We start from the raw sequence: 16,104 nt of genomic DNA, 5'->3' as shown, positions 1-16,104 counted from the left end.
GGCAGAACAGATGTTGTATTTTTCACAGACAAATTCTAGTTATAGATCTCTGGAACTTGTAAATAACACTTAGAATACACAATTTCAAATCAGTGCAAAATGTACAATCAGATTAAACACAAACATATTGCAAAATATATACAGAATTATTCTATGAATATAACCCAAGGACAAAGAGACGTTTAAATATATGAGGAAAGCCCATCTTCTATAAATAACTTTCTTTTAAATCAATTAGTACATTAGATATGTTATTTGTAGACAAGTTAGCACAGCATAGTGATTTGCAAGGCAGACACTGAGAAACAAGTTACACTGATACAAACCCTGTTTCTGAGACCAGTGCACAAGTAAAGGCGTGGTAATGCATCACTAGTTTGAGGCACACAATGTGGAAACAGTTTTTGAGCACTTGAATTAAAAACACTTAGGCTTTATTTATTTATTTTTTTCTTTTTTTTCCAGAACTATTAGGTAAGTGCACAAAGAGTAAGCACTAGACAACAGCTGATCTGTTTGGTGGTCAGCCTATCCCATCTTGTTGGGCCAACCTAATTTGCTGCCAATGTATTAGAACATTCACAAGAGATGTTATTAGACACGTAAAAGTATCTTGATATTAAAATGGCATTCACTGGAAATCCACTTGGAGTTGGCCGATTTAAGTGACAAGAGGTGAAATACAGTTATTTAAGCGATAGCCAAGGCAGAGTCTGAGAAGTATTAACGTGTCATGGGTGGTTTGCAAATAGGAGAGACACTGAAATCTCCAGCAAATGACAAACTCTGTGATGCTTTACATTCAAAGCAGAGACGCTCCTATTAGAACTTGCAGCTTCTTCAAGGTATTGGTTGCTACTATCTACAGCATTGCTAAATCAACTACCTCAAGGTACTACTTCTTTTTGGCATGTTCAGAAAGCTAGAGTTATACAGCTATTGCTATGATACAAATCCCCACAGTTTTCTTTTAAAGTAGCAGTGAAGGCATCATAAGCACCTAAAAGTAACACAATAAATTCTCAGTAATTCTTCAAGCACCTCTTGCTACCCACTTTGGCAAGATCAGCAGCACAAAGGAAGAGATGCCATGGCTAGGCAAGCTGCAACTGTCAACACAGGGAAGGATCTGGTTTGAGCCTTATTTCCTTTGGAAAGCAAAAAGACCAGTGGGTGACACATCCTTTGGACAGAGAGAGGCAGCTCTAAGGGCCAGACCATCACCAGACCTGCTGCACCCCTGCCGTTAGGCACCAGGGCAGGCTCTTTAACTGAGTGATTTGTACTGGGGAAAAGTTCAGCCTGCTACAGCTGGTGTTTACATTTGAAATTGCTGCCAGAAGGGAAACTGGGACATGCACAATGTAAATGAAGCCACATCTTCTGAAATCAAGTTTTCTCCTAAGCAACACACTTGAGCCAGGGTGACATGTTAAACGGGAGTGTTGCTAGGAGAGCTGAGAGGGGTAGCTACACTAACACCACTGTCCTACTAAAAATGCTTTGCTCTGTGATACATCTTTAATACATTTACTTCAGGGCTTTGGACCAATCTCTTTAATAACACCAAACTGCTCATAAACATTGTGATAAATTATCTTCACAAAAAATAAAGCCAATATTTTGGAAAACAAGTTCAATACAACACTTGTAACGGTACAAAGTCTGTCTTATGAATCTACATCAGGAAAGTTATAACCACATGTAAATCTCTTTAAAGGGACATAGCAAGGAGTCTAAACCAAAAGGCAGCTATTTCATTAGCTGTCACAGGAAGCTGAAACAGTGCTTCCAGGATGCAAAAAGGGTGCATGGCATCAACTGATGTGTGTGGGTTTACAATCAGTAGTCACTGTCCTGTAAACATCGAAGCTGCTGGACTGGCTGCAGGTTAAAATCAGTAAATTGCATTTATTTCACTGCATCCCATACACAAAATGGCTACACTGTTCAACAAAACAGCTAGCAGCAAAGGAACAGAGGCTCTGAGCTGGACCTCTCCTACAAGCCGAGGAAGCATCAAGTCAGAAAACGCTGACATTATAAATAAACCTTAACATCACTTTAAAAAGCACTATAAAATCAGACTAACAAGCCTAAACCTTAGACTAGCAGCCAATTTGTAATTGTTTAAAAATACATGTGAACTTTCAGTCAGATATAAATACATACTGCAATGTGGGGAAGATGCCATCTCTTGTTCCCAAGCGGAGCTCTCGAGAACAGAATCAGAGATGGAGACCAAGGAGCACTGTGGTCAGAGAAGCTCCTGAAGTTTTAAACAGTTGCATTCTACCAACTTGCGTTCACCATTACCTGAAAGTGCATCTTTAGATCTGCAGAATCATCCCCATATTTACAAAAGAGTACAAACACTGCCATTTTGCTACACCCTAGGCCTATCTAACTTGCCTATCTAACCCTAAGACTACCTAACCTCTTCTGCTAAGTGCAAAAAGTACATGAAGTGATACATGCACTGAGGAACACAAGGTCATGGGCTGAAAATGAGGCGGTGCTGCCCTGTGAATCCCTGCAGCTGCTGAACCTTTGCTGCACAGCAGTGAAATGGCTGGAGCAGAAGCTAACACAGAAATGGAAGGACAGCATAAACCCATTCCCATGCCCTTTGCGCACACACAGCACCTGGTGCTCATGCCTCTGTCACCAGTTTTAGCATAAAGGTTGAGTCCAAAGGGCAGGACAGCAATTTAGCAGGGGGGGAAGATGCACATTTACTGTCACTGTGGTACAAGAGAGGTATGGGGTGCAGAATGAAGGACTCTTGGTTGCTCTCTTGGTTTCAGTGCTAGGGTGTGGGCTGGTGGCTGTGCAACACATGGTATACCTGCTCACACACTGAAGAACACCCATGCAGCAACATCTGTCTCCAACAGAAGCACATTTTTGGTGCCACCACAGTTCACCTTACATTCTCCTCCCACAAAATGAGGTTTCATTTGGAACAGAGAAAGTTACATGAAATCAGGCTGTGCTGCAAAATACCATGCACACCTGAGCCCTCAGTGCCACCACAGAGCTGGTGCTCAGAACAAGAGCACTACTTGCACTTTGAAGGAGACACAATCTGTGCAGTACTTTGAAAAGGGTAACTATGCAGATTAATGAGCAACGGCCTGCAGCGGTTCATTTAGTTTGGTTCCTTATTTATATTGACTATGCTACAGCTTCTGGCTTTTAAAACACTACATTAGCCACTGCCATTGACGTTAAACACACTAAAATGATTAAAATGCAGAAAAAACATGAGGAGCTCAGATGGAACACATGCAGATACTGTGCTCTGAATACAGTTGTGCTTTGGCTCTATTGCTGTCATATCATACTTGGAACTACAAATCCATTATGAGTACATGCTGGTGGCCCAGCAGGTGCAGCAGGAAAGCTGTCCTGTCTCCTGACCACAAGGGTGAGAGAAAGGAGCACAAGTGAGTGCTACCACAGTGCCGCAACACAGCAAAAGCTGCAAAACCACGCTACCATGGGACATTAGAAAAGACTGCATTAAGAATGTGTGTGTATGTATAAGCATGTATGTAAACATACACACACACAAAGTGTTTTTGATAAAATACCCCGTTTTCATATAAAAATCAATACAACGAAAGCATCAGCAATTTAAACTACAAAAATCAAGTCTAAAATTCAGGGGAGAAAAAAACATCAAATTTTCTGATGCAGTATCTACATCTCAGGGATAACCCTTCAGATTTTGTTCCCCTAATTCAATATACTTAAAAGCAGATGTTAGCCAACTGACCACTATCTTTCTTGTCTGCTGCACCAGGACACTTGAAAAGCACCATGGCTTCAATGACCTCTCTCTCTCTTCATGCTAGGAAACCTTGGTGAGACACCAAGTGAGGGGTCAGGAGATGGCACCTCGGGAGACAGTAGAAGTACTGCGTGTGCTGGCCATGGTTGTGGGTGAGAAGACAGAACAGAGAGAGGATGAAGGATTGTGCCTGGACAGAAAAGCTTGAGCCTCCTCTCTGTCTATAGTTATGATTTCTGACTGATCAATACCTGCCTGGGCAACTGGAGCCTCCTTCCCATTGCTTTCCTTACTGTAAACTTGTCTAAAGCTAAGACCTCAGCAAGCATTTGAACAGCACTCCTCTTTCCACTGAGTTCTCAGAACCATATATCTGCCCACTGTGATATTAACTGTACTTCTTCGTTATGCTCCACATAAAGGCAAAGTCAAGATGTTTCATATTAAGTGTAAAGAGTTAGCACCTCTCTTCAAGGAAGTTTTACAGGCTATGGAAGAAGATATTAGGCCTTTTGAGATACCCAGTGTGATAAAAATGTAAAACAAACAAACAAAAAACAAACAAATGTATGATCCCTTTGATATGCTGGCCTTTACAGTACCTGAAACTTAACAGAGATGCCCAACAGTTTCTTTTCTTAAAAACTTTACAAGAGTTTTCCTATCTCAACTGCCCAGGAATCTATTTTGCCTTCAAAACATACTAAGAATCATTTTATGATGCAGAGAGACCATAAATGCCAAGTGTGTTTTTCTTAGGATACATTTTCATTCCAGCTTGGCACTCATCTACTTAATCTATTCAAACAACATGTGGGAATCAGTTTATGGAAAAAAGAGGAAAGAGAAGGAAAGAAGAAAACCAAAAGCCTTTGTATGCATCAGCAGGATCCACCTGGGCAGCTGGACAAGGCTGTTTGTGTCACCTTGCTACCACAACACCGCCCTGAGTCAGCCTTGTTAGAGATGGAAAATCCCCACGGAAGGATATGTCACAGCATGGGGCCCTTCGATTAAAATACTCTGGCCCAGGAGTTTCATGTTATTTCAGCCAGGCCCTTAGCAAGCCAAGAACACAAAACACTGTCAGTTACATGCTGCAGGATGATGTGTGCCTAGAAAAACAGCCAGACGGGTTTATTTAGTTGAGCTGAAGAAGACAGTCAGTACCAACAAGCTTAAGAGCTCGTGTGTGTCTTCTGTAACAAAAAGCAAAGCTTTGCTCTCCACGTTTGAGTCAGCAACTGGAAAGACCATACAGTTTCAGCTACCACAAGGACAAAAAGCAGTTTCTTTGGCTTTCCTGACAACTATTAGCAGCAATGTGTTTAAGATTTCTTCTCTAACTTATGAGCTTGAAAGCACAGCCTGAAGTACAACATGCTCCTGCTGCTTGGAATGCTGGTACCAGGATGCCACAAGAGCTCCAGTGGATCCTTCCTGTTCAGGTTCTGAAGCAGAGACAATCCCATGTCTAGTGATCAGGAGATGAAGATCCAGACTGTCTCCTCCTGCACAGTGAACAATGGATGAAGGGAAAGGTTCACTTGTTGTAGAACTGAAGTGGGACAAGACCAATGTGACTGTGGACACGGACAGCAGGTATATGTAGTGTAGTACAGGACTAATGCATCTGCTCTAGTTCTAGCCTCTAGCAGGAAGCTGTGAAAGAGCTGCTGGATCCCTGCAGTGGCAGCAGGCAGGTAGGCAAAGAGAGCTGATGCCAGTCTCACAGAGATGAGACAGAGCTGAACTCAGAAGAGCACACACTCATCCCAAGTGAAGGTAAAAGTCACTGAGTTGCTGGGCCCACAACTACCAACAACACACAAAGTACTCAAAAAAGCTGACTGGGTGAGTTTTCATGGCAGATATATTCCCACTGTCCTGAACCCTACAGAATGTTACATGTGCTCTACAGACTTCAGTACCTCCTAAATCTGAGTGAAACTAATGTGCATTTCACTTCAGCTCTGCTCTACTGCTGTGCTAATTCACTTCAGAGAACGCTGTATGCTACTTGCTTTACGCTAATTAGGTACAAGTCTTGGAGCTTGTTTTTAAATAACAGCCCAACAAATAAGTGAATGTGAGATAATACAAGAAAAGACAACAAGGAAAGCCTGCTGTTAAAGATAATGTTCTTAGTGACAGAAAATAGTATACTGCAATAGTGCCCCAAGTATTCTTGTTCCTTTTCTACTTTAGAGTCGTAGCTGCTGAAATTCAAATGTCTTTTAAATAGGCTTTGTTTTCAACTTAATCTGAGAATGTTTGCCCTTCATCCATTCTGTACAACTGCTGTTGAAATAAACTGTCTGAAATAGCAGGACTCAACTGTTCTAGTGCTTCCTTTCTTCCTAATACAACAGGCTTTAGAGAAATCATCTCTCCTGTGTCCTGTATTTCCTCTCTTCTAAGGTAGTGCTGTCTCAGCTGTGTTATTTGGACTGATCCAAGGAGCTCTCAGCAGCTCATGTTTTACATTTCTTGGTTTTAAGGTTACTGTAGGCGTTAACTTAAATCAACACAGTTTCATTTATGGAAAGATGCATCGAGTTTTTCTATGAAACAGTTTTCTAAAAGAAAAAGCAGAGAGGATGGGAAGAGTCTTTGTGAAAGCAGAAATCTTGGCATCTCAATCTTTGTTTGGCCTCGGTGTCCACACACATAAAAAACTGGGCAACAGTTTATGGAAGAGCAACCCAAAGAAAACATCTCAAACGAGGCAAGTGGTATTTAACAGTTACTTGTAACGGCGAGGCACTATCTCTGAAAGACTAAGTAGAACCCAGTACTATCAAAATGTAATGAAGGCACGCTCATAAACAACGCTTCTTCACCAGTTATCTGCACTCAGTTTTACTGCACTGTCTTGGCATCTACAGTAGTTGTGCTGCATCGCTTCTGAGCGCAGGTCTCCGTTCATCCCCCTTGGCTGCTGACATGCTGTCCACTCTCACCTCTCTCAGGCTTCCAGTTTTTTTTTTTTCTGCTTGGATTTTTTCAACATATGAACCTAAAATGCAAAGTTTTCAATGAAAATGAATGAGCATTCAAAAATCTGGAGTAAGCCATTAGCAGATCTAAGACAACTGATACATGAGTAAAGTGTTGGAACTGCAAAAAACAAAACACACAGCTGAGTGAAGCACCTGTCCTTACAAAGTGCTAGGATTAAATGCTGATTACACAAACAGGCACATGTAGGTATATGCACACAGTGTGTATAGATGTATGTGCATATGTATCAATGTACAAGCATATAAATACACACACATACAGACAACACTGACAGTCACCAGCCTTAAGGACAGAAATATTTCCCATTGGAAGGCCAACTTAACTCTGCACTCTCCTCCTCCCCACCCCCAACCCTCAGGTTTAACATATTCCCAAACATCTGAATTATCACCCTCCTTGTAACCCTTTTTTTTTTTGTCTAAAAGTGCCTTTTTTATGGTAGCTCTCCCAACGGGGATATGCGGTCTCTAAGACTGCCCATAGCAACAAATTTCTGTGAATTAGAAAGGTTTCCTTAATGTTGCAGACAAAATGCTTACTGTACAATTTCAACATGAAAACAGAAGTCAATGCTTAGGCAGTTTACGCTCTTTTTGTTCTGTATATACACACTGAGATATTAGGGATAAGCAGATGCTAACGAACTCAAAAGCCTCTTTTTCTCAGGTCTCTCCTCCTCCATTATTCAGTTTTCTCCTTTGCTGCTCAGATCTCCCCTCCACCATCATGGCCAGCACACTCTTTTGTCCTCACTCATTGGAGTCCTACCACAGCCCTCACAAATACCATCAACTTCAGGGTAAGCAACACTGCCTGCAGATCCCAATAAGGGAAAAAATGGAGTTACTTGGCTGAAGTTCAGGTGCTACTTTCTTGAACGCAATCCTCATCTGAGCCACTGGAGAAGGCTGTCAAACAACTCTGCAGATATGACTATTTACGTACCCAACAATTACTACGCTGTGCTGACCGGCTCCTCCAAGTTATCAGAACAGAACCAACGAGCAACATAACAGAATAACACAACTGAAAGAACAGAGCTGGTTTTTTGAAACAAGCATACAGCCCTTACCTTTGGTCCCGCAGCAGAAATAATAATCTGTCCTGGAGCTTGAATCCAGGGCTCTCCATCAACTTGAACTGGAATTGGCTTTAGGAGCGTTACACGGAAATATGAGCCCTGGGCTATGCGGATGCCTGAACGAAAACCACTTTGGACTTGACCCTGTTTAGAAGTAAAAGCCAAGATTATCAATCACCCCAACAAACAAGAAGCACAAATGTTAGCTGCACTAGATCTGGGTGGACACAATTTTATTCTCACTGATATTTTAAGTTTCAAGTACAGGAATTGCTTAAGTGAAGTCAGCATAGGATGCCTCCACTGATGCAAAATTAGTTATTTAAGTTACTTTATGGACAACTCAGTGTCTGCATGCTGCCAGAGGCCACATAACTTACACAGTGGAGTCATTTGGATTTTCCTGTTGGCAATGGAGCACGCACTCAGAAAAGTCCTGTTTGCTCTTACTTCCCTCCTCCATAAAGTAGTAAGGGAATTTTCAGAACACCTAACCAGGCACAGACTGTGGTGCACGTGGAACTCTAAAATCTGAAAGGACCTTATCATTAAACACAGAGAAGGAGTCCTGCCATACCCAACTCCATATTCATCTTCAACTAATGGATCAGTGTTAACCACAGAAGTTAGCTCTGCTTCTAAGATGTGTCTTGGTGCATATGTGCAGATACCAAACATGAAGGCCAAAACCTTAACACAAAAGTAATGCATTCCACAACATCTTTGTATATGCATACTTGTGTTACAAACTTATACCTACTTACCTACTTACATGTGTAACCTTTGAACCACGCTCTTTTAACACGTTCTTCATAATTCTCATGCAGCCATGAGTTTCTTTGCTTTCCATCCAATCTGCTGTTGTCTTACATCTAAATATGGGTCTTCCAAGCAGGCTAACACACAGGCTACCAAGGGGCCCTGCGGCCCGGCAATGGGCACAGCAGTTACAGCTGACTCTTGAACATTTGTTTGCAGACAGCTCATGCTGCCACGTGTTCTGTTTACGGTCTATAACCATTTCTTCGTAACAAGAAACTGAACAAATGATGGTATAATTCTGGCAGTGATGCATACTTGTTAGGACTGTTGACTTTTAAGATGCAGTTTATTATGACAGTAAATCAGTCTGAGAAAGTGTATTTACCAGAGAGGCTCACTGAAATGTATTTCCTCTACTTGCAGCGGGGTGACAACCTACCATGTGAACAACGCCAGTCACACCAACAACTTCCAGCAGCCCATCATCAATGCGTGGCTTCTCAAAGCGGTCATCACTGTCAGTGCCCCAGAGATCAGCTCCGGACCCCCAGCTGCGCAGAGAACACACACAGTGACCACCAAACCTGGGACCCCTGCTCTGTCAGGGTGCAAAAGCTCAGCACTCTGTTCCTCTCCAGAGGGAGGGAGACAGTCAAGCTTTCCTGCACTAAGAGCAAGAAATGCTCTTCTAAAATTCAGAAGTATTCTGCTGAGATCATTGAGGAGACAGAGAAGGTTTTGCATTCTGTGCAGTACTGACCTTCCTCATTCCTATAATTTGCTGATTCTTTAGGTGCATTCACTGCTCTGTGCTAACTCTGATCTTCTCCACAGCTCTCATATGCAACATATGCAAGAGTATATGCATGTGAGCACATTTCTGTTTGTGGATATAAATACAAGTGAACCACAGAATATCCCACACAGAATATCACTGTCTCCAGTGATGACACAGTTCCTGATTACTGTTAGGACACACGAGAAGTGTACAGGGGTTTGCACTGGGAAAGCAAGGTAGTAACACCTTTTATTGGAGTGTGGTCAGAAAAAAAACACTACTAGAATGGTGCTGAGACTCCTCAGGGACCATTGCAAGCCCTGAGCTTGGCAGTAACCAAAACCACCCTTTAACAATGACCTGCCAGTCCATGCAGTCCATACAGCGAAGATACTCAAACAGAAAGCACCCCTGCCACATGCATAAGCAGGCAGGTCTCCACAAAGGTTACTTTCATTTTTACCTGGGTATGTTAATAAAAATGAGTCCTTCTATATTTGGTAGCTCCACCTCTCGCTGGTCAACCTGAAGCTTTATGTCCTTATGAAGGTTTCTGGTATGGCTTATCTTCTGCAGCCCGACTTTCACGTAAACTCCTTTGTTGTGAAACCTAGGAGCAGACAAGCATCAGGTCAACACACACCAGCACCGTTCTCCAGCAGGTACGTTTAAAGAGTCCTTCAACTAAAATCCTCTTTGAGTTCTTCTAGCTTTACTACAGAGTACTGCTACTTAATATATCTTTAATTAAGAGAGGAACTGCACAGTGAAGGCCTGTGGAGACACAGAGACACGGGGAGGCAATGTCTCTTAGAGAAGTAAACTTCTGGGCTGAAAAAATGTATTTCTGTTGCAGTATCGCCTTGCTGTATTAAGACTTAGGAATCCTCGCGGAACATTTTAAGCCATTTCATCATGCACTGACAGAAGAATCAAAGCATAAAATTAAGGCACAAAAACTTCTGAGTTTGGGCTTTACATATTGCTCATTCATTTAAACCAGGCTCAGCTGTGGAAATTGAAAGCATGCTTCGTAGTGTTAATCAGCGACTGAATCTGTGGTATCTAATTTTGGAGTAAAAAAAAAGATGAGGAAGATTTTACGGCATCCCTAGAGATGTCAAAATATTTGAAGAGTTATGTAAACAAACGCTGGTCTTTTCTTCTATAATGGAAACACTGGGATACATAGCAACCTTAAAAAGCCTTGAAATAAAAAGCATGAATTTCCACTACTTGACCCTATTAGCACAGAGCTGTCGCTGGAATCCAACCCGCAGAACATCCCCAGCATTACGTCTGAGTTACGTTCATGTGGTGAAGACAGTTTAGCACGGGGCTTACAGTCCGCTCTCCAGACAGAGACTGTTTAGTTCTTTCCAACTATGATACTGGGAATGATTCACCGCACAAGTTATCGGTTTTAAGAAGTACTGAGATAAGGGTACCTGATGTAAGACCATTTAACACAAGCTTCCACTCCAGACAAGGCCAAGAGATGTGTCTGTGCTACAACAGGCTTCGTCTAATTTGAATGCATTAATTACAACTGAAACATAATATAGGTAAGAAACAGAACACTTCAAGTACCCCCAAGAAATAAGAACTTCAGTTACACCAAGAGAGAAGCCCTCAGAAACTAAAAGGACATGACACAGAGCGGAAAGTGCAGACACAGTTCTCAATTACTAGTAAAGACTGTGCTATAGACCTCCGAGTCCACAGGACACGTTGGATATGGCATCCCACGGCACACAGCAAGGAGCAAAAACTACCAAACACCGAAGCCTATCACTACATTCCTGTGTATGTATTCCATTTCAGCTAGGAACTGTATTAGGACATAGACAACAGACAGACTAACTTGCAGCTTAGTAGAAAGCAGCATCATTTCCTAAAGTAAACCCTGGGTTACATATAGTGTGCAGATAGTGGCTTCACCACATTTAATTGGCAAGGTAGGAAAGACAAGCCAACTTTGAAGGACTTTATTTGTGCTCAGTAGCTTCAAGGTCTATGCTGCGATGTAAGGCTCACACTGCAGCCACTGCTGTGAGTGACACTGGGGATGAGGGAGGAGGGCAGGGCTTTCTGTGCAGGGTTCACAGCCTGTGAGCCTCTGCGTAAGCTCAGCTGCAACACTTGCACCATTATGTCACCCCAGAATTATTTGGAAAGCTTTGGAGTACAGATACTGAGGCAACATCCCATTGCTCTGCTAAGCGAGGAGACTTGGCCTATTCAGCTCAGGAATGGCCCTTTGGTTTGTTTTTCTGCAACCACCGCACTACAAACGCAGCCAATGTTCAAATACTACGAATACCAGGAAATAAGGCAGATGCCTCAATCCTCAGTTTTACACTGTGGGAATGCTCTCATAAAACCTGACACTCAACAACCTTGCTGTGTTTGCAGCTGATCTCCCTGCAAGAGGTCACTGTTGCACTGTGAGCTACCAGACCCTGGAATGGAGCCTTGAGCTTGCAAAGACACCGCAGGGCAGGAGAACAGGGAGCTCACAGCTCTCGGGATGCTGACCAACCTGTGGAAAGGGGAGAGCAGCAACTTAACAAACGCCATTACAGACACCGAAAGGCAGCAGTTGTGTCAGCACCATTAGTCTGCACAAGCTGCTTGTCCCCTGCACAACAACAGTTCAGCACCCATTTGTATCTCTCACTTCTTTCTCAGACCCTGAATCACAGAACCTTGCAGCCTTTCAGATTTGCAAAAAAAACCACCCAAACCACCAAAGCACTGTTTTCCCCAAGGCATGCTTGCACCATGTCCACATATGCACGTTGAAGTTCTGCAAGAACGATATCAAGTCACTGCCCACTGCACTGCAGATATAGCACACCGTGTGATGCTCAAGGTGAGAGAGATTAAAAGCAGACAGAGAAATAAAGATCAAAGCATAACTCTTAAACACTGTGTCAGTATGTAAAGGTCAAGACCAGTATCTTATTCAATGCGTTAGGAAATACGTGAGCAACATCTGCACTGATAAAACATGCAAGAGAGGTGAGACTGCGTATCACTGCTCACAGAACAGATCAAAGAACGTTCTTAATAGATGAGACTGGAATACTACGCAGCTGTAATGGCTTGTTCTAGCAACTGGGAGACAGCATAGGAGATATCAGCTCGCAAACGTAAGGGAATAAAGAGCAGTCAAGAACAATTTCTGCAAGAGGTACTGATTCATTACACAAAGGTGATTTTTCTCCCTCACCAGGTTCAGTAATTACAGGAATAAAAAGAAGTGCTGTTATTGATTGATCTACATGCCAGGAAGGACAGAGGGCTCCTTTCCACACCTTCTTTTTATCAAAGAATGGCTTGGGTTGGAAGGGACCTCAAGTATCATCAAGTTCCAGGTACCTCCTACCAAGTTTCACTAGCCAACCCCCCGGCCAAACACTGGATCAGGTTGCCCAGGGTCCCATCCAACCTGGTTCTGTGGATGGGGCATCCACAACTTCTCTGGGCAATCTGCTCCAGTACCTCACCACCCTGTAAGTGAAAACCTTCCCCCCAACACCTAACCCAAATCTCCCCTCCTTTAGTTTCAAATTGCTCTGGTTTTAGGGCTATCCTGTCCCGTCACAATCTACCTGTTTAAAACTTTGATTTCCCTCCTGTTTATAATCTCCCTTTAAATACTGGAAGGCTGAAATGAGGTCCCTTTGCCACCTCCTCTCCTCCAGCCTGAACAAGCTCAGCTCCCTCAGCCTCTTTGTAAGGGAGGTGCTCCAGCCCCTCTGACCATCTTCATGGCCCTCCTCCGGACCCTCTAACAGCCCCACACCTTTCCTGTACTGAGGACCCCAGACCAGGGCACAGCACTCCAGATGGGGCCTCATGAGGGCAGAGCAGAGAGGGACAATCACCAACTTGTCCCTGCTGGCCACCCTTCTCCTGATGGAGCCCAGGATACCATTTGCTTTCCAAGCTGTAAGAACACACTGCCTGCTCATGGTCAGTTTTCATCCACCAGGACTCCTAAGCTCTTCTCATCAGGTCAGCTCCCAAGGAGTTCTTCTCCCAGTCTGCACATGCAGCCAGGATTGCTCTGACCCCAGTACAAAACTTCACTGCATTGCCTCACTTGAGACTCAGAGATATTTTAAGACTCCGAATGACCAGCAGGCAGATACTACCACAGCACCACGCAAGGGTGCAGAACGTACAGTGTGCAGCAGCATCGCCCTCTCGCCTGTTAAAGGCTTTCAACAAAAGACATTTACACTACCTTCAGATTTCACTGAAATCTGTGTGTTATCTGTGAATACCTGTAGCAAGATTATCAGCCACAGCACGAATCTGGGATGCTACATGACTTACCCTTCCCCCTTGTTCTGATTACCTGCTATTAAATTTCCCTGGTTCTTCTTCTCTAGCATGATGAAAGTCCAAGCTCAGCTCTGCATCAATGCCAAGACCGCAGTAATTGTTCATCTGTACAATCTGCAAAAAAAAAAGAAAAGAAAGAAAAAAAAAGGAAAAAAAACCTTATTATTATTTGTATTATTTCCTCAAGGCTTACATTTCTAAATGCAGAAGAGGTTCCAAAAGTTCCCAACTAAAGGAAGAGCTGTGGATGATTCTTCCAAGTTACTCGCGCTGTGACAGATGCAGGAGCACTTTCCAGAAACACAGCACTAAAAATAAAGCAGCTGTTTATACGTGTTGTCATTATTTCCAAACTATCACGAATTCCAAGGCTTACTCTTAATTTCAAGAAACAAGCATAATAACGCAGACATAAAGATAAGGCAGAAATTAAGCCAACCCAACTTCTCAAAGTGATTCTATGCAACAACTGCACATAACTTACACACCAACACTGCCATTACTTTGGGCAGCAACCTTCTGCCACATGAGCACGGAACTTGACTTCACCTGCTCAGCTGCATTTTAAATAGCTCCCCATATAACAACCTCAAGGTTCTGCAGATCTCTACTGTTTTTTCCTACCAATTCTTCCTTTGTATGCCAGCTCGTTCCACAGCTTGTCTATGCCAGCCCTTGATTCTCACACCGTTAGTCTTTAAGAAGCAGATCAGGCACACTCAGGGCGATCCCATCCCTGTCTCCACCAAATAAAAAGACCACAAACATGAGCAGCTTAAGTTCTCTGACAGACAATGCCTGTGACTTTCCAGCAACTGGACTAAACAAGAAATGCAACCCAAAGTTCAGGGCCTCCCCCTGCAAGAATATAAAACATGCTGTATATGCAGACACCCAACAGCAGCACGACGACAGGAGGATTCACCGCCTCTGTATTTCTATGACTTGCAGTTGTTTTTTGAGCTGAAACAAGAAGATCAAAGCCATCTTTTTTAGATTTGCAGTTCTTCTGCTCAACACTCCAGTTTCACTGGTCTTGTGGGAAGTGTTTGGCTTTCCTTACTTGAGAAATACATTTCTTCCTACGCAAAGCAAAAAGGCATGCCACTGACGTGTAAATCTTTACACTAATGTGCCATCAGATACTCTTTGCCAAGCAATAAAGAAAGGCGTTCTGTGACCAGCCATCCCACCTGAACTGAAGAGCTACATCCAGACACAGCGCTACCTCCACTAAGAAACTGCTCAGTCAGGCCCAAGCAGAGACAAGTGAGCAACAGAAGATAAACCATGCTAATAATTACACTCCTTGTGACTCTCAAGAGAACAAGTGTTTCTGAGAGTTAAAACTGAGCCAAACCTCATCTCACCTTTGGGGGCTCAGGTTCTGCCATGCCATTCTCTGCACCTTCAGCAGGCTCTTCAGCATCCAAGAGAATAGTCCAGCGATCCATCAGAACGTCGTCTGCCTCATCCACAGAAATCAAAATGGAGTAGGGGTCCTCCCCACTGTAGCCAGCTCCCCAGCGCAAGACTCGTCCTAAGTCATTACCTGGGCAGCATTGAAACATGACAGCATTTGTACGTTAGCTAAAAGCACCAACAGCTCCTTCGGCTCTGCTCTGTAAATCAAGTAACCACAAAGTGCTCCAGGTAAGTCATGAAAGCAGCACAGCTGGACTGAAAAGTCAGTCAACCATAAAACATACCCCAGCGTTGCAGCTGTGTGTGTGCAGTGCAGCAGTGGTTGTCAAGGGGAGAATATTCTGCCCTCTCTAAGAGCTACCCACTCAGTCACAGCCACAGCAATATTGCAGCCCCTTCTCACTCAGGAATCATAACTAACTGATGAGATGATCCCTGTGCTTGCTATTTGCAGCTGGCTACAACTGAGTCCTGGCGTCCTCAGCAGTGGTTTGTCAGGTGGATAAATGAAGACAAACCTTCTGGAGGATGAGCAGTCACAAAGCCTCAAATGGAGATCCACCTGGATTTCCAGCTGCTGGACCAATGCTGCATGCAGACCAGTCAGCAGTGAGCTAGCACTGTGGGCTGGCCCATACTCTGGGCCAGTGAATGCCTCTCTCTGAACCACATCCCAGTTGGATAACTTCCTGAGAGACAAAATGAAGGGAATATTTACTGAAGACATACATGCATTTAACCTAGTGCAGGCACCCCTTCAAACTGGGTATGAGAGATCAGATCCACACTATACTAGAAAACAAGCTTTTAAAGAATGCAGGTCAATATCTGCTGAACTCAAACCTCAGCGCTGCAAGAAAGTAAAAGCTAATACAACCCCAA

At 43.4% G+C, this 16,104-nt stretch overlaps 1 protein-coding gene across 1 annotated transcript in view; it reads right to left on the bottom strand.

Moving 5' to 3' along the window:
• DGKQ (diacylglycerol kinase theta) overlaps positions 1-16,104 on the bottom strand; it is a 70,058-nt gene continuing 53,954 nt past the window's right edge. Inside the window, 7 exon segments of the mRNA XM_072359435.1 lie at positions 1-6,785; positions 6,788-6,815; positions 7,893-8,045; positions 9,103-9,214; positions 9,905-10,051; positions 13,811-13,911; positions 15,168-15,349. Coding sequence (XP_072215536.1) covers positions 6,679-6,785; positions 6,788-6,815; positions 7,893-8,045; positions 9,103-9,214; positions 9,905-10,051; positions 13,811-13,911; positions 15,168-15,349 — 830 coding nt within the window. The 3' untranslated portion in view covers positions 1-6,678.

This window comes from Excalfactoria chinensis, chromosome Z (genome assembly GCF_039878825.1).
Source record: "Excalfactoria chinensis isolate bCotChi1 chromosome Z, bCotChi1.hap2, whole genome shotgun sequence".
Lineage (NCBI taxonomy): Eukaryota > Metazoa > Chordata > Aves > Galliformes > Phasianidae > Excalfactoria > Excalfactoria chinensis.
The sequence above is the reverse complement of the archived record's forward strand: the minus strand, read 5'-3'. Positions and strand labels throughout refer to the sequence as shown.